The following is an 18,361-nucleotide window of genomic DNA, read 5'->3' as shown; positions in this document are numbered from 1 at the left end:
TCATCCTCTTCCAGTGGTTATATTGCTCCAAGTGACACTGCATGCTCGAAGTAGTCTGGCAGAGGACAGGTCTTATGGGGTGACCTTCGACCTATATTGACTGGGACTCATTGAGGCTTGTATGTGGCAGAGTTTGTAAGGTGTATCCAGGAAAGCATCTTTTTTTTAATAATATATTTTATTCAACTTTTACGGCCAAACAAAACAGTACAAAGGTTTTTCCCCTTTTTACAACCGCAGAACAATATAAATAATCGTGACCGTATTTTAACAAATAAATAAATAATATATAAACTAAATGGCAACTGCCATAACAAAAATAATAGGTCTCCCAAATAATAAAATCAGCAATTCAATATACATAACCAAGTACCCATATCTTTACAAAAACACCCCTGAGGACCCACCTGCCCCCCCCCCCCCCCACCCCCGCCCTCCTGGGTTGCCGCTGTTACCTTCCCATTTCCTTTATCGTTCTGCGAGGTAGTTAATGAACGGTTGCCACCACCTGGTGAACCCCTGAGCCGAACCCCTTAGTGCAAACTTTATCCGTTCCAGTTTTATAAACCCTGCCATGTCGTTTATCCAGGTCTCCATGCCCGGGGGCTTGGCTTCCTTCCACATAAGCAGTATCCTTCGCCCGGCTACTAGGGACGCAAAGGCCAAAACATCAGCCTCTCTCGCCTCCTACACTCTCGGCTCTTCTGCAACCCCGAATATAGCCAGCCCCCAGCCTGGCTCGACCTGGACCCCCACCACCTTTGAAAGCACCTTCGCCACCCCCACCCAGAACCCCTGCAGTGCCGGGCATGACCAAAACATGTGGGTGTGGTTTGCTGGGCTTCTCGAGCATCTCCCACACCTATCCTCTACTCCGAAAAATTTACTGAGCCTTGCTCCGGTCATATGTGCCCTGTGCAAAACCTTAAATTGTATCAGGCTAAGCCTGGCGCACGAGGACGAAGAGTTTACCCTACGTAGGGCATCTGCCCACAGCCCCTCTTCAATCTCTTCCCCCAGCTCTTCCTCCCATTTTCCCTTCAGCTCATCCACCATGTTCTCCCCCTCATCTCTCATTTCCTTGTATATATCTGACACCCTACCATCCCCCACCCATGTCCCTGAGATCACTCTATCCTGAATCTCCTGCGTCGGGAGCTGCGGGAATTCCCTCACCTGTTGCCTCGCAAAAGCCCTCAGTTGCATGTATCAAAACTCATTCCCTTGGGGCAACCCATATTTTTCCGTCAGCGCTCCCAGACTCGCAAACGTCCCGTCCAGGAACAGATCCCTCAGTTGCACAATCCCAGCTCTCTGCCATGCACCAAATCCCCCATCTATTCTCCCCGGGACAAACCTATGATTATTTCTTATCGGGGACCGCACCGAGGCTCCCGTCATTCCCCTATGCCGTCTCCACTGCCCCCAAATTTTCTGTGTTGCCACCACCACTGGACTTGTGGTGTATTTCGGCGGGGAGAACGGCAGCGGTGCCGTCACCAGTGCTTGTAGGCTGGTTCCTTTGCAGGACGCCATCTCCAATCTCTTCCACGCCGCTCCCTTCCCTTCTCCCATCCACTTACATACCATTGAAATATTGGCGGCCCAATAGTACTCACTTAAGCTCGGTAGTGCCAGTCCCCCCCTCTCTTTGCTACGCTGCAAGAACCCCCTCCTCACTCTCGGGGTCTTCCCAGCCCACACAAAACTCATGACGCTTTCTCGATCTTCTTGAAAAAAGCCTTTGTGACCATCACCGGGAGGCACTGAAACACAAAAAAGAATCTCGGGAGGACTACCATTTTGACCGCCTGCACCCTCCCCACCAGTGACAGGGGCACCATGTCCCATCTCTTAAAATCCTCCTCCATCTGTTCCATCAATCGTGTTAAATTAAGCCTATGTAAGGTTCCCCAACTCCTGGCTATCTGGATCCCCAAGTACCGGAAATCCCTTGTTACCCTCCTCAGCGGTAAATCCTCTATTCCCCCTGCTCTGCTCCCCCGGATGTACCACAAACAACTCACTCTTCCCCATGTTCAATTTGTACCCCGAGAATTCCCCAAACTCCCCGAGCGTCTGCATTATCTCAGGCATCCCCTCCACTGGGTCCGCAACATACAACAGTAAATCATCTGCATACAATGATACCCTGTGTTCTTCTCCTCCCCTGAGTACTCCCCTCCACTTCCTGGAGCCCCTCCGTGCTATGGCCAGGGGCTCAATTACCAATGCAAACAGTAACGGAGACAGGGGACACCCCTGCCTCATCCCTCTATAAAGACGGAAGTAGTCAGACCTCTGCCTGTTCGTGACCACACTTGCCACCGGGGCCTATATAGCAGCTGTACCCATCCAATGAACCCTTCACCGAAACCAAATCTCCTCAACACTTCCCACAGGTAGTCCCACTCCACCCTGTCAAATGCTTTCTCGGCATCCATCGCCACCACTATCTCCGCCTCCCCCTCTGGTGGGGGCATCATCATCACCCCTAGCAGCCTCCGTATGTTCGTCTTCAGCTGTCTCCCCTTAACGAACCCAGTTTGATCCTCATGGACCACCCCCGGGACACAATCCTCTATCCTCGTCGCCATTACCTTGGCCAGGAGCTTAGCATCTACATTCAAAAGGGAAATGGGCCTGTAGGACCCACACTGCAGCGGGTCTTTATCCTTCTTCAAAAGTAACGATATTGTCGCCTCCGACAGAGTCGTGGGCAACTTCCCTCTTTCCCTGGCCTCATTAAAGGTTCTCGTCAAGAGCAGGGCTAGTAGGTCTATATATTTCCTATTAAATTCCACCGGGAACCCATCTGGTCCCGGGGCCTTCCCCGCCTGCATGCTCCCAATCCCCTTTACCACTTCCTCCACATCCATCTGTGCTCCCAGTCCTGCCCTCTCCTGTTCCTCCACCTTCGGGAATTCCAGCTGATCCAGGAAATGCATCATTCCCTCCTTCCCTTCCGGGGGCTGAGCCTTATACAACCTCTCATAGAATGTCTTAAACACCCCATTCACTCTCTCCGCTCCCCGTTCCATCTCTCCCTCCTCATCCCTCACCCCACCTATCTCCCTCGCTGCTCCCCTCTTCCTCAATTGTTGGGCCAGTAACAGACTCGCCTTCTCTCCATACTCATACTGTACACCCTGTGCCCTCCTCCACTGTGCCTCTGCCTTACCCGTGGTCAGCAGGTCAAATTACACATGTAATCTTTGTCTTTCCCTGTACAGTCCCTCCTCCGGTGCCTCTGCATATTGCCTGTCCACCCTCAGAAGTTCTCTCAGCAATCGCTCCCTTTCTTTACTCTCTTGCTTCCCTTTATGTGCCCTTATGGATATCAATTCCCCTCTGACCACCGCCTTCAACGCCTCCCAGACCACTCCCACCTGAACCTCTCCATTGTCATTCAGCTCCAAGCACCTTTCGATACACCCCCTCACCCTTAGACATATCCCCTCATCCGCCAACAGGCCCATATCCATTCTCCAGAGTGGGTGCTGTTCCTTTTCCTCTCCTACCTCCAGATCTACCCAGTGTGGAGCGTGGTCCGAGATGGCTATGGCCGTGTACCCTGTCCCCGTCACCTTCGGAATCAGTGCCCTTCCCAGGACAAAAAAGTCTATCCGTGAATATACCTTGTGAACATGGGAGAAGAATGAGAACTCCTTACTCCTCGGTCTGATAAATCTCCAAGGATCTACTCCTCCCATCTGCTCCATGAAGTCCTTAAGTACCTTGGCCGCTGCCGGCCTCCTCCCGGTCCTGGACCTCGACCGGTCCAGCCCTGGATCAAGCACTGTATTGAAATCTCCCCCCATTACCAACTTTCCCGCCTCCAGGTCCAGGATACGCCCCAACATACGCCCCATGAAGTTTGCATCATCCCAGTTCGGGGAGTATACGTTCACCAGGACCACCGCCTCCCCTTGCAGTCTGCCACTCACCATCACGTATCAACCCCCACTGTCCGCCGCTGTGGTCTTTGCCTCAAACAGTACCCGTTTCCCCACTAAAATAGCCACCCCCCTATTCTTCGCATCCAAACCCGAATGAAACACCTGTCCCACCCATCCTTTACGTAGTCTGACCTGATCTGTCAATTTCAGGTGCGTCTCCTGCAACATAACCACATCTGCCTTTAATTTCTTTAGGTGTGCGAGTACCCGCGCCCTTTTAATCGGCCCATTCAGCCCTCTCACGTTCCACGTGATCAACCGGGTTGGGGGGCTCTTTACCCCCCCCCCCTTGTCAACTAGCCTCCCCTTTTTTACCCCAGCTCCTCACCCGGTTCCCACGTACCCGTATATCCCACCGACGGTGCCCTCCCGCCTCGACCACCCCGCCCCATAACAGCTCCCCCTTCCCCTTAGCAGCAGCAACCCAGTTAGCTCCCCCCCCCCCTCCGCTAGATCCCCCTCTAGCGTAATTACACCCCCCATGTTGCTCCCAGAAGTCAGCGAACTCTGGCTGACCTCGGCTTCCCCGTTTGCCCTCGGCCTCTCACTGTGCGAGGCCCCCACCTTCCTGCGTCCCTGTTCCCGCCTTAATTACCATAGCGCAGGAACGAGGCCCGCGCCTCCCACCCAGCCCCGCCCCCCCACCCACCAGCGCCCACAGCTCTCTTCCCCCCCCCCCCCCCAAACGAGGGGAAGAGAGAAAATTTACAGGATTAAAGAGTTAACAATTGAAAAATCATCCCCCCCCCCCCTTCCTCGTCCCACATAGTCACCCCACCACTTTGCCCCAGAAGCTCTTTCTCTCGCCAGACTATTCCAGCTTCTCGTCCACTATGAATGTCCACGCCTCTTCTGCCGTCTCAAAGTAGTGGTGCTTCCCTTGGTATGTGACCCACAGTCTCGCCGGTTGCAGCATTCCAAATTTCACCTTTTTGTGAAGCACCGCATTAGCCCGATTTTAAACTTGCCCTCCTTCTCGCCACCTCCGCACTCCAATCCTGGTATACGCGGATCACCGCATTCTCCCACCTGCAGCTCCGAGTTTTCTTCGCCCACCTTAGGACCATCTCTCTGTCATTATAGCGGTGAAACCTCACCACTATGGCTCGAGGTATTTCTCCTGCCCTTGGTCTTCGCGCCATAACTCGATAAGCTCCCTCCACCTCCAAAGGGCCCGTCGGGGCCTCCGATCCCATTAGCGAGTGAAGCATCGTGCTCACATATGCCCCGACGTCCGCCCCCTCTGCGCCCTCGGGAAGACCTAAGTCTCTTAGATTCTTCCTCCTCGAATTATTCTCCAGGGCTTCCAACCTCTCCACACACCTTTTGTGCTGCGCCTCGTGCGTCTCTGTCTTCACCACCAGGCCCTGAATTTCATCTTCATTTTCAGCAGCCTTTGCCTTCACAACCCGAAGCTCCAGCTCCTGGGTCCTCTGCGCCTCCTTTAGCCCTTCAATCGCCTGTAGCATCGGGGCCAACACCTCCTTCTTCAGCTCTTCCACACAGCGCCGCAGGAACTCTTGTTGCTCCGGGCCCCATATCGAACTGCCACCTTCCGACGCCATCTTGCTTCGAGCTTCCCTTCCTTGCCGCTGCTCCGAAGGATCCGCTGCAATCCTGCCGCTATCCTCTCCTTTGTCCAACAACGTCCGGGGGGATTCCCTTCTATTTCACCGCACAGTGATTTTGGCCGTTTAAAATTGCCGTTGGGGCTCTTATCAAGAGGCCAAAAGTCCGTTCCAACGGGAGCTGCCGAAACGTGCGGCTTAGCTGGTCATCACCGCACCCGGAAGCCCCCAGGAAAGCACCTTGATGCAATATGTAGACAGTCCAACTAGGGAAGGGGCAGTACTGGAGCTGGTATTGGGGGATGAGCATGGACAGGTGGTATTGGGGAATGAGCATGGACAGGTGGTATTGGGGAATGGGCATGGACAGGTGGTTGAGGTTTCAGTAGGGGAACATTTTGGGAGTAGTGAATACAATTCTATAAGTTTCAGGGTACTTTTGGATAGGGATGAAGGTAACCCTCTGGTTAAGATGCTAAACTGGGGAAAGGCAAATTACAATAGCATTAGACAGGAATAGAAGAATTTGGATTTAGTGCGACTGTAATTAACATTGGACATGTGGGAGTCTTTCAAACGACAGTGATTAGGATTCGGGAAAGTCATGTTCCTGAGAGAACAAAGGATAAGTATGGGAAGTTTAGGGAGCCTTGGATGACGAGGGATATTACGAACCTCGTCAAAAAGAAAAAGGAGGCTTTTCTACAGTCTAGAAGGGTGGGTACAGTCCAAACCCTTGAGAAGTGGAAAGAAGGTACTTAAGCTGGAAATTAGGAGGGGTCATGAAAAGTCCTTGGCAAGTAATTTAAGGTGAATCCCAAAGTTTTTTATTCATATGTAAAAAGCAAGCGGGCAGCCAAGGAAAGGATTTGACCACTTAAGGACATTGGGGAGGAACCTATATGTTGAGCCAGAGAAAATGGGCGAGGTACTAAATGAGTACTTTGCACCAGTGTTCACCAAAGAAAGGGACTTTGTGGAAGATACTTCTTGGGTAGGGTATGTGGATAGCTTGGGTCATGTTGACATCAAAAAGGATGAGGTATTGGGTGTTTTAAAAGACATAAAGGTAGATAGATCTCCTGGGCCTGATGGGATTTACCCCAAAATACTGAGGGAAGCAAGGGAGAATCAAGGTACAAAAGGTGAAGTCACATGGGATCAGAAGGCCGAGGGTAGCAGTAGAAGGGTGTTTTTCTGAATGGAAGGATGTGACTAGTGGTGTTCCACAAGGATCTGTGCTGGGGCCTCTGTTGTTTGTGGTATGCATAAACGATTTGGAGGAAAATGTAGCTGGGTCTGATTAGTACGTTTGCGGTTGACACCAAGGTTGGTGGCGTGGCAGATAGTGTTGAGGACTGTCAGAGGATACAGCAGGTCATAGATAGGTTGGAGACTTTGACAGAGAAATAGCAAATCGAGTTTAATCCAGACAGATGTGAGGTAATACATTTTGGTAGGTCTGACGTAGAGGGGAAATATACAGTAAATGGCAAAACTCTTAGGAATATAGAAAGTGAGAGAGATCTAGGCGTGCAAGTCCACAGATCTTTGAAAGTGACAACACAAGTAGACAAGGTAGTCAAGAAAGCATATGGAATGCTTGCCTTCATTGGTGGGACATCGAATATAAAAATTGGCAAGTCATGCTACATTTGTATAGAACCTTGGTACGGCCGCACTTGGAATATTGTGCGCAATTCTGGTTGCCACACTACCAGAAGGATGTGGAGGCTTTGGAGAGGATGCAGAGGAGGTTTACCAGGATGTTGCCTGGTCTGGAGGGTGTTAGCTATGCAGAGAGGCTGAATAGACTTGGACTGTTTTCATTGGAACGACAGAGATTGAGGGGTGACCTGATCGAGTTCTACAAGATTATGAGAGGCGTGGATAGAGTGTATGGGCAGGCAATCTTTCCCAGGGTGGAGGGGTCAGTCATTAGGCGCATAGGTTTAAAGTCTGTGGGGCAAAGTTAAGGTAAGAGGAGATGTGCGAGGCAGGTTTTTTTACACACCGGATGATGAGTGCCTGGAACGCGTTGCCAGTGGAGGTTGTGGAAGCAAATTTGTTAACGGTGTTCAAAAGGCAACTCGACAAATACGTGGATAGGATGGGTATATAATAATGATCTTGATTGTCACAAGTAGGCTTACATTAACACTGCATGAAGTTGCTGTGAAAAGCCCCTATTGAGGGATACGGGTATAGAGGGATAGAGCACTAGGAAGTGTTGAGGGTTTTGTCCAAGGGTGGTGTTGTGACAGGTACAGGCTTGGAGGGCCGAAGGGCCTGTTCTTGTGCTGTGTTGTCTTTTCTTCCCAACCCACTGGCAAGATCCCGGAAGATATTGCATGCTTTTGTATTTGGGAAAAATACAACAGGCAGGGCAAAAGTCCATCAGGAAACATCCTAACATTTTATTTCTTACTCACAAACCGTGAAAAGAAGAATGTATTAAAATATCAATGAGGATGAAAGGGCAGGTTAATTGTTTGCATTCAAGCTTAAATACACCATTAAACAACTTCTTCTCCTTCGTGATGTCACCTGTGGAAGCCGCTCCACCCACATCTCCTGAAATATGTCCAGCCAGAGCTTGCAACCCTAATGGTTAAGCATTTCTTTTTTTTGAATTTAGAGTACCCAATTATTTTTTTCCAAATTGGGAGCAATTTAGTGTGGCCAATTCACCTACCGTGCCCATCTTTGGTTTGTGGGGGTGAGACCCACGCAGACACGGAGAATGTTCAAACTCCACATGGGCAGTGACCAGGGGCCAGGATCGAACCCCGGTCCTCGGCGTCGTGAAGCAGCAGTGCTAACCACCACCACCATGCTGCCCTATTTTCAAGCATTCCACCTGGAATATTTATTTTTTTCAGCTTCATAAGTTAGTGAAAGTTAGGGTCACTGGAGAGTTGTCTTCAAATCTGTTGGTACTTAAGCCCTGAATTAGAAGGATTGAGCCTTTTCAAGCTACAACATCTTTTAAAAAGCCTTAGTGAGCCACTGTCTATTATCCAGTTGCTAAAATGGTGGGGTGGCTTTAGCTGCTCAAAAACACTGGAATTCTTGCATTCGCTGCACAAGGACAAAGCACATTCAGTAGCCCTTTTTTTTCCTGAATTGTGCTGACAATAAAATCAGGAATGTCGTATTGGATACACTGGTCTAATACTGCCTGTAACTGGGTGCAAGGAAGATATAATCCCTTTATTGTGAGCCGTTTCTGTTGGATAAGGGGTGTTGTCACAACACAGTTTGGATTTATTCGTTGGTTCTCAGGCTATTTCAAGATGAGCAAAAATGCTGACCAAATGTAATAGTTGATTTACCTGGATTTACATTGTTATTTACTCCTGAAGGTGAGCAGAAATCCGGATACAAAATCTTACCTCATGATTTGCAATGGCCTGTTTTCCAGAAGCTGCAGTAAGTCTTGTGTAGTGCTTTTCATTGTAGGCTGAAACTTGTCAAAATAAACCAATTGTAGCTTCATGACTGTGGAAAATGTATTTGTCTCACACCACAGACGTTTTTGCTGTTTCTGTAAAATAGAAATCGTTATTGTGGGAGCAGAAGTGACATAATTAACGCTGAAGAACAGAACATTTGCAATAATCTGTCATAACTGTAGAATGGTGGGACAGCACGGTGGCACAGTGGGTTAGCCCTGCTGACTCACGGTGCCGAGGTCCCAGGTTTGATCCCGGCTCTGGTCACTGTCCGTATTGATTTTGCACATTCTCCCTGTGTTTGCTACTTGTGACAGTAAGCGATGATTATTATTATTAGTAGTAGTAGTAGTATTAGTATTATATTATTATCATTGGGGTGCGGAGGTTATCAGCCTTCTGGTAAATCATGGTGGTGTCTTGCAAGTTGCCTGGGATGGGTGGCCCCCTTTTTAAGACACATGTAGGGCCCCCCACAGTGGCAATAATTGAACCTGAGGCTCTGGCACGCCTGCCGGAAGGTGCACCTTTCCGAGCACCAGGAACTTTCTGCCTGGCTCTGGGATGACCTCACAAGGGGTCCTCAACATGGACTGTCTCATTCTTCTTGTAGTCTCAGCCACTCTAACTCTATTGATGGCACTGCTAGCCGTCTGATCTTGGATTCCTTCCCCCGCCCCAAATATATTTTTGCTGATTGCGATTTTTAAATTAAAGTGCAAATTATGATATTTTCAAATGACAAAATTTGCCTCTGGATGAAAATAACGCCTATGTTTTTCAAACTTTGCTGTAGAATGCTTGTAAATCAGCAGCCCGCATTGGGGCGTGTTGTACCGCAGAACTGAATGGAAACATTTGAACCGAGAAATATTATGGTGGTTAGTTTGTATGCTACATGGAGGATACACCTGGGCAGGTGTCCATAATACTGAGAGAAGAAAACTACCCAGCTGTATTTGAGTTAAATCTTTCTGACCACATGAAAGAAGTGTGTCTGCCAAAAAGCTTTTAGAAGTGTTTTTGTTTCCTCTATAAAGTGCATGTCAAAGCAGGTTATTGCATGACATCATATTGGAAATGCTCCTTGGTGATAAACTGTCCCTTTTGAACAGGAATCTGAAATGACTAATACAATATATGTTATAATTCTAGATGTATGAATTAATGTGTATCACGGTGGCAAAGTGGTTAGCACTGTTGCTTCACAGTGCCAGGGTCCCAGGTTCGATTCCTGGCTTGGGTCACTGTCTGTGCCGGAGTCTGCATGTTCTCCCTGTGTCTGCTTGGGTTTCCTCCGGGTGCTCCGGTTTCCTCCCACAAGTCCTGAAAGACGTGCTGTCAGGTAATTTGGACATTATGAATTCTCCCTCTGTGTCGCTGAACAGGCATTGGAATGTGGCGACTAGGGACTTTTCACAATAACGCATTGCAGTGTTAATGTAAGCCTACTTGTGACAATAAAGATGATTATTATAATTTTATAGTATAGTTGTTTGTACAGGAATTAGCTGCTTTGGGGTGAAATACCTTCTGTCAGTAATCTTGAATCGTTCCACTCTTTCCCCCCCCCCCCCCTCCCCCCTTTTATTGAGCCAGATACCAGTCCTCATGACTTTCTGATGCATCTAAGATAAGCATTTATAGTCTTAATATCAAGCAGGCATAACCAGTTATGTGACATAGCCAGACCTGACGGCACAGGGCAGTCTATAAGCCATTCATTAACTGCAAGCTTCACTGATCCCCAAATGGTACTTGCTTTGCTTTCAGGAAGGATCTGTTTGTGTACAACATGCTTATCCTGTCTGTTTAGACGTAGATGTGTCAAAATGGAAGACTTAAGGCGACATTGCGATTAGAAGCAATTTGGATGTTGTCATTTGAGCCTATTTTTTTTTCTCTGTTCGGGAAATTAAAATTTCCAAGTTAACTTTTAATACTGTTTTCTACTGTGCTTTCCACATATTTAAAAGAGTTAATTTTCTGGACTACTCACTCTTTCGTTACTTCAGATTTTGTATCTCTTGGCTTAAATATATTCCCGATTTGGCATGCATTCAGATGTCACCTTCAAGATCGTCACAACCAAGTTTACTGCAAGATTGATTTGATTTGTGGGCCTGACTCTGGAACCACAGCCGCTCATGTTTTCCCATCTGTAGATCTTAGAATGCGGTGTAAATATGGACTTCAGCAGTTCAGGATTCAAAAGGCAAAATCAAGTGGGATCAGGAGTGGAAGAAATATCAATGCCTTAAGCTGGTGTCCCAATTGACTATCCCTCCTGGGCCAGTGCTAACAATATTAAGAGTGACCAAATTATTTTCTGCACTTGAGTCAAGACATCCCGACATTAACAGATCGCTTCAGGAGGTGCTAGTGAGAATTAGCTTCCCAAACCCAAAGGAAATGTGTTCTTAATTCAATGGATCAAGTGTGCAACTTGCAGTTAATTGCAACAACTGTAACTGTAAGTTAATGTAATACTTTTAAAAAAAACTTTTGCTTTAGTTTACATGCCTGACTTGCACTTGCAATTTGCTTTTCACCCCAGCAGAAATGTCAGACAGGCCTCTGCTGATGGGAGTGGGAGGGCGATGATGTGTTGGGTGTTCTGGATCACAAACAGGTCACCAACACGGGAAGTAATGCATCTCTCTTTCATTATAAGGTTAACTATATTAACATACTTGAACTGTGGGTAAATGCAATACCAGCTTTAACTGTTGACTCTTGCATAGTCCTAACTAGGTGATGCACTCAGCACATGGTGAATGTCTGTGTTGCAGGTTGTGAGCTCTGTGCTCTGAGCTGGCTGCTACTAGAATGAGCAGGAACTCTCCTGCCCCCTGTCTTTATAGTGCGTGTGCTCTCACTGGTGATTGGCTGCGGTGTTGTGTATGCTGATTGATCCCACTGCATGTCTATCAGTGTGTGTGTGTGTGTGTGTGTCTGCACCATAATATACTGATGTATGTTATGACGGGGGAGAGGGAGGGTGAGGTCATTAGGATGTGCCTTAGGGCAGGGGCAGCCGCGCTAGCAGGTTATGCTGGTGAACGGAAGTGAGGTGGTGGGGGAGAAGGCCAAGAGGGCTGGCCGGGGGTAGGGGGGTAAGGGGAAGTGGCGGGGAAAGAAGGGGAAGGGGAAAAGCAAGGGGGGGGGTTCTGCAACACGGCAGGGGGTGAGAGATGACATGGTCAAGGGCGAAGAAAGGGGCCATCTGAGATGGGCTATATACAGAGTGGAATTAAAAGGGCAGGAGTTAAGTGGGGAAGATGACGGACGGTAGTGGGGATTGGAGGCGCAAGCCTCCGGTAAGGTTGGTAACGTGGAACGTCCGGGGACTGAATGGGCCGTTTAAAAGGTCGCGGGTGTTCGCGCACCTCGGGAGCTTGAAAGCGGGAGTTGTCTTTTTGCAGGAGACACACCTCCGTGTGAAGGACCAGGTTAGGTTAAAGAAGGGGTGGGTCGGGCAGGTTTTTCACTCGGGGTTTGATTTGAAATCGAGGGGTGTGGCGATTTTAACGAGCAGAAAAATGGGATACGTGAGTGCGAAGGAGGTGAAGGATCCGGTGGGAGATATGTGATTGTGAGTGGGGAATTGGAAGGGGCACCGGTAGTGTTGGTAAATATGTATGCCCCAAATTGGGATGATGTGGGTTTTATGAGGGGGTTGCTGGCAGCAATCCCAGATTTGGCCACGTACCAGTTGATCATGGGAGGAGATTTTAACTGTGTCCTGGAGCCGAGGGTGGATAGATCGAGCCCCAGGTCAATGGGTAGGGTACGAATGACAAGGGAGCTGGGGGGGGTTTATGGAGATGGTGGATCCGTGGCGCTTTCAGAACCCGGGGGAAGGGAGTATTCCTTCTTTTTACACGTCTATAAGGTGTATTCGAGGATTGATTACTTTGTAGTGAGACGGGAGATTTTGGTTGGGGTGGAGGGGGCAGAGTATGAGGGGATAGTTATCTCGGACCATGCACCCCACTGGCTGGATATTCGGTTCAGTACGGGACGAGAGCAGAGGCCGGGGTGGTGGTTTGACTCAGGGCTGTTGGCGGATGGAAGTTTTTGTGATAAGGTGCGGTTGGTGATTAGGGATTATGTGGAGTTCAATCAGAATGGGGAGGTGTCAGCGGGCATTTTTTGGGAAGCACTGGAGGCAGTGGTCCGGGGAGAAATTATCTCATTTACGGTTCATGCGAATAAGGAAAGGAGGGCAGAACATGACCGTCTAGTGAGCGAGATAGTGGAGGTGGAGAGGGAATATTCGAGGGTGCCCACCGTGGAGGGATTGGCGAGGAGGAAAAAGTTGCAGGTGCAATTTGACAGGCTGACAACGGGGAGGGCGGTAGGGCAACTGCGTAGGGCAAGAGGGGTGCAATACGAGTATGGGGAGAAGGCGAGCCGCATGCTGGCGCACCAACTGCGGAGGCAGGCTGCGTCCAGGGAAATAGTGAAGATCTGGACTGAGGCTGGGGATGTGGTGTCATAGCCAGGGAAGATAAAATGAGGCATTTAGAGAGTATTACCAGGGACTTTATGAGGCAGACCCAGGAGGCGAGGAGGGGGACATGGGGTGGTTTCTGGACGAGCTGGAATTTCCCAGGTGGAGGAAGCAAAGAGGCAGGCGTTGGAGGAGCCCCTGCGGCTGAGGGAGGGGTATGAAGTCAGGGAAGGTCCCTGGGCCGGATGGGTACCCGGCAGAATTTTATAATGAATTTGCGGCGGACCTGGCACCACATCTGTTGGGGGCGTTTAATGAAGCACTGAAGAAGGGGGAGTTTCCGGAGAAGATGAAGCAAACAGCAATCACATTAATCCCCCAAAAAGGGAAGGATCCGGTGGAATGTGGGTCGTATAGACCCATATCACTATTGAACACGGATGTGAAAGTATTGGTTAAGTTGTTGGGGGGGAGGATGGAGGATTGTGTCCCGGGGGTGGTTGCAGAAGATCAAACAGGCTTTGTGAAGGGCAGATAGTTCGCGAGTAATATAAGACGGCTGTTGAATATGGTGATGAATCCGTCGAGAGCTCTGGTACCGGAGGTGGTGGTGTCCATGGACGCAGAGAAAGCATTTGATCGGGTGGAGTGGCGGTACTCGTTCGAAGTTTTGTGAATGTTTGGGTTTGGGCCGAGATTTGTGGCATGGGTGCGGTTGCTGTATGTGGCGCCAAGAGCAAGGGTGAGGACGAATGATATGAGCTCACGAACCTTTGACTTACACAGGGGTATGAGGCAGGGGTGCCCGCCGTCGCCGCAGCTGTTTGGGCTGGCCATAGAGCCATTGGCGATGGGTCTCAGGGGGTCGGCAGAGTGGCAGGGGATAATGAAGGGACAGAGGGAGCATCGAGTGTCGCTCTATGCCGATGACCTCTTGCTGTATGTTTCGGATCCGTTGGAGAGTATGGGAAGGATTATGGGTCTGTTGGGGAGGTTTGGAGTGTTCTCGGGATACAAGCTGAATGTAGGGAAAAGCGAGGTATTCCCGGTGAATGAGCTGGCACAGCAGGCTAATTTAGGGGGGATGCCATTTACGGTGGCGAGGGATAGGTTTAGGTACTTGGGGATTCAGGTAGCGAGGGAATGGACGGGGCTCCATAAGTGGAACTTAATGAAGCTGGTGGAGGAGGCCAGGGAGGATCTTAAGAAGTGGGATACACTGACTTAACGTTGGCGGGGAGGGTCCAAGTGGTGAAAATGAATATTCTGCCGAGGTTCTTGTTTATCTTTCAGGCTCTCCCGATCTTTATACCAAAGGCTTTTTTTCAGAAAGTGGACACAATCATCTCTGACTTTGTATGCGCGGGGAAGGTGCCGAGGGTGGAGAAGACGCTGCTACAGAGGCAGCAGGGTGGTTGATGTTGCCAAACTTGCTTCATTATTATTGGGTGGCGAATGTGGACAAGGTGCGGCGGTGGTGGAAAGGAGAACGGGTAGAGTCGGTTAGGATGGAGGATGAATCTTGTAAGGGGTCTAGTTTGCGGGCTATGGTGACGGCAGCTTTGCCAATGGCTCCGAGTAGGTATTCAGGGAGCCCAGTGGTGCAGTCCACTGTGAAGATATGGAATCAGCTGAGGAGGCTTTTTAGTGTGGAAGGGACGTTGGTGTTAACGCCGCTGTGCGAGAATCATGGGTTTGAGCCGGGGAGGATGGATAGTGTATACAGGAGGTGGAGGGAAGTGGGGCTGGTCAAGGTGAGGGATTTGTAATTGGAGGAAGGGTTCGCCAGTCTGGAGGAGCTAAGGGAGAGGGTAGAGCTGCCGAGGGGTAGTGAATTCAGGTATCTACAGGTTAGGGACTTTGCACGAAAGGTCTGGAAGGGGTTTCCTAGATTGCCAGGATACACCCTGCTGGAGCGACTGCTCCTTCTGGATGTGGAAGGGGAGGGAAGAATTGGGGATATATATAAGTAGCTGGGGGAGCAGGGAGGTGAGCGGGTGGTGAAGATCAAGGAGAAATGGGAAGCGGAGTTGGGAATGGAGATCATTTGGGGAGTATGGAGTGAGGCACTTGCGAAGGGTAAACGGGACCTCCTCTTGTGCAAGGATGAGCCTGATACAGTTTAAGGTGGTACACAGGTTGCATATGACTCGGGCAAGAATGAGTGGGTTCTTTCAGGGGGTAGCAGATGAGTGTGAGAGGTGTGGGTGGGGGCCAGCGAATCATGCGCACATGTTTTGGGGTTGTGAAAAATTGGGAAGATTCTGGGCGGGAGTGTTCGCGATCTTAGCCAGGATAGTGGAGGAGCGAGTGGACCCGGACCCGTTGGTGGCTATATTTGGGGTTTCAGAGAAGCCGGGGCTCATGGAGGGGAGGGAGGCCGATGTTTTGGCCTTCGCCTCTCTGATTGCACGGCGACAAATTATGCTGGAGTGGCGGTCGGCATCGCCACCGGGGGTAGCAGCATGGCTGGGTGACCTGTATGACTTCCTGCGGTTAGAGAAGATAAAGTATCAGTTAAGGGGCTCAGCAGGGGAGTTTGAGAAAAGGTGGGGGATGTTTGTGACCGTGTTTGAGGAGCTGTTCGTCGCAGGGGAGTGGGGGGTGGGGGGGGGTGGGGGGGGGATGAAAGAGGAGAAAAATCTGTACAAACTGTGTAGTTGATTGTTGGGAAGAATGTTTTCTGGGGTGTTTATTTGGTGGAAACCTACTTTGATACAAGTTTGAATAAAATGCGTTTGAAAAAAAAAGGCCTCTGCTAAGGGTAGAAATGCGTCATCGGGAGTGCCTTGGATATTACACTCTAATTCTCACATTTTTGCCATTGCTGTGAAGCATATGAGACCAGAGGCTTGGTGTCTGCAGAGCTGCAGATACTAACAAAATTCCTGTTTTTATATTGAGCTTTAATTCATAGCCTGAACAAAAACATTCTTTCAATAACTTACCTTGCATGTAGTCAGTCTTGAATGGAAATAGACCATACAAACCTTGAAAATGTGCAAATCATACTGTCTCAGTGACTTATACCTTCAAAACATAGACAGGCAATTACCTCTGCACTATTCCTACAAGCAGTATGGTGGTTACAGAAATTCAATTATAACTGCAGTATATTTAATTCAGTCGGTACCATTACTTTAAAAGCGTGCCACTGAAACAGCAAAGCACTGAAAAAGTAGCGCATGACTAAAAATGCAACCATCGGGAGCGGGATTCAGTGAGCCCAACGCCGGGCCGGAGAATCGGCGCAACTGCGCCACGCCGCCCCGACACCGGCACACGATTCTCCGAGGAGAGGAGAATCGGCGCCATTTGCACCGGCGCGTTTGGCGCGGCGCCGGTCGCCGGCTCCTTGATGGGCCGAGCGGCCGCGTGGAAACGACAGAGTCCCGCCGCCGCCGTCCACACCTGCTTGCAGCCGGCGGGAACTCTGCGCGCGGTCTAGGGGGGCAACCTGTGTGGAGCGGAGGGGGGCTCCTTCACCGGGGGTTCTCCCAATGGGGTCTAGCCCGCGATCGGGGCCCACCAATCGACGGGCCGGCCTCTCCAGCCCCGGCCCTATTTTGTTACGTGGCTGGCCCCTGAACCGCTGCACCATGTTGCGTCGGGGCCAGCGCATTGAGGAAGTCCCCCGCACATGTGGGTTGGCGCGGCGCCACTGCGCATGCATCCAGTTGGCACCGGGAAGGGAGGCTGGAGCGGCGTGAACCGCTCCAGCTCCGTGCTGGCCCCCTATGGGGGCCAGAATCCATAGTGCCCGTGCCCGTTTCGCGCCGTCGTGAAAAGTGACGGTGTTCACGACGGCGCAGACACACTGCCTCCATTTCGCAGAATCCTGCCCCCTATATTTTGTATAAGAAGTGAAAAATGCTTGAATATCTTATTTGCATCTGTACTGTACGTCAATAATTGGCTTGCAACTAATTAACTGACCTGTTTATTTTCAAAACGGCTTTTAAAGACAGACCATTGCCTTACTGTTTGGGAAGGCTGCATATTTAGAGTAAACATCAAGAGTTTAAACTGGTCATATCACTGACTTGGTGCTGTGGAAGATAGTGGAAAAGCGCTATTTGGCTACTATCCTGTGTCAAACACGTATGTTCTTAAATTCTCTTGTAATGAGGATTGCAGCGGAGAGAGTTTGCCACTAAGTTAGAGCCACCACCTTATTTGTACATACACTAAAATTTCTGGAGAATAGTCCCCTTTAATCTTTTTTTAAAGAGAGTGTTGCGTGACCGGTTTGAGCACAGTAAAGCCCTTCAGTACTGAAAGGGTTTACCAGATTCAGTTAAATTCCCACTGGTCTTGGCTCTATCTGGATTAAGTGTGACCTTAATTGTAAAACCAGTTCAGTGGCAGGAAATTGCACTTGCGGAAGCGCACAGATTGGTCAGAAACAGTGTGTTTACAAGGATCGACTTCTGCTGCTTGAATCTATATTTACACTGAAAAATAATAAAACCAAATCAATGTGATTTAGTGGATATTGATCAAGGTTCTGTAGTTGTGTCTTTCAAACAGCTGGCTGCCTAGCGTACCAATTTGCTATCCCAAGCACATTGTTGCCCTTTTGTAATATTCACATTAATTCTCTTACAGGGTTGCTTTGGTTGTAGACCAAATTCGATCAAACTCTGTAGAGGATGTGTTCTGTTGAGTCAGCAATGAGCCTCAACATTGCTTGTTAGTTTGCATAGTCCAGTGCACATTACAGTTCATGTGGGAATCTCTCACTGCTGGGTGTGTCCGTATCAACACGAATGAGGAGACATAGGCAAAGCTGTCCCGTGAGTTGCTTTTTCTTTAATTACCAAGGGCACAAAAGCTGCATCAAGTATGTTCTTGTCTCATAGTTCACATAAGACAAAGACAGAGAACTTTGAGCTTAAGCGGTTTGTATGTTTTGGCCACAAC

At 49.4% G+C, this 18,361-nt stretch overlaps 1 protein-coding gene across 14 annotated transcripts in view; it reads left to right on the top strand.

Moving 5' to 3' along the window:
* The window catches only part of LOC140424893 (sickle tail protein-like), a 931,095-nt gene that overhangs the window by 480,108 nt on the left and 432,626 nt on the right, over positions 1 to 18,361 (top strand). The window contains exon 1 of one of the 14 annotated variants that reach the window (XM_072508474.1): positions 18,174 to 18,234. The exons of the other annotated variants lie outside the window; for them this stretch is intronic. Within the exon in view, the coding sequence (XP_072364575.1) occupies positions 18,208 to 18,234 (27 nt within the window). The 5' untranslated portion in view covers positions 18,174 to 18,207. Of the gene's footprint in view, positions 1 to 18,173; positions 18,235 to 18,361 lie in introns of those variants that run through there. 14 annotated transcript variants of the gene reach the window in all.

Source organism: Scyliorhinus torazame, chromosome 6 (genome assembly GCF_047496885.1).
Source record: "Scyliorhinus torazame isolate Kashiwa2021f chromosome 6, sScyTor2.1, whole genome shotgun sequence".
In the NCBI taxonomy this organism is placed as follows: domain Eukaryota; kingdom Metazoa; phylum Chordata; class Chondrichthyes; order Carcharhiniformes; family Scyliorhinidae; genus Scyliorhinus; species Scyliorhinus torazame.
Note: the sequence above shows the minus strand (reverse complement) of the source record. Positions and strands in the feature narration are given on the sequence as shown.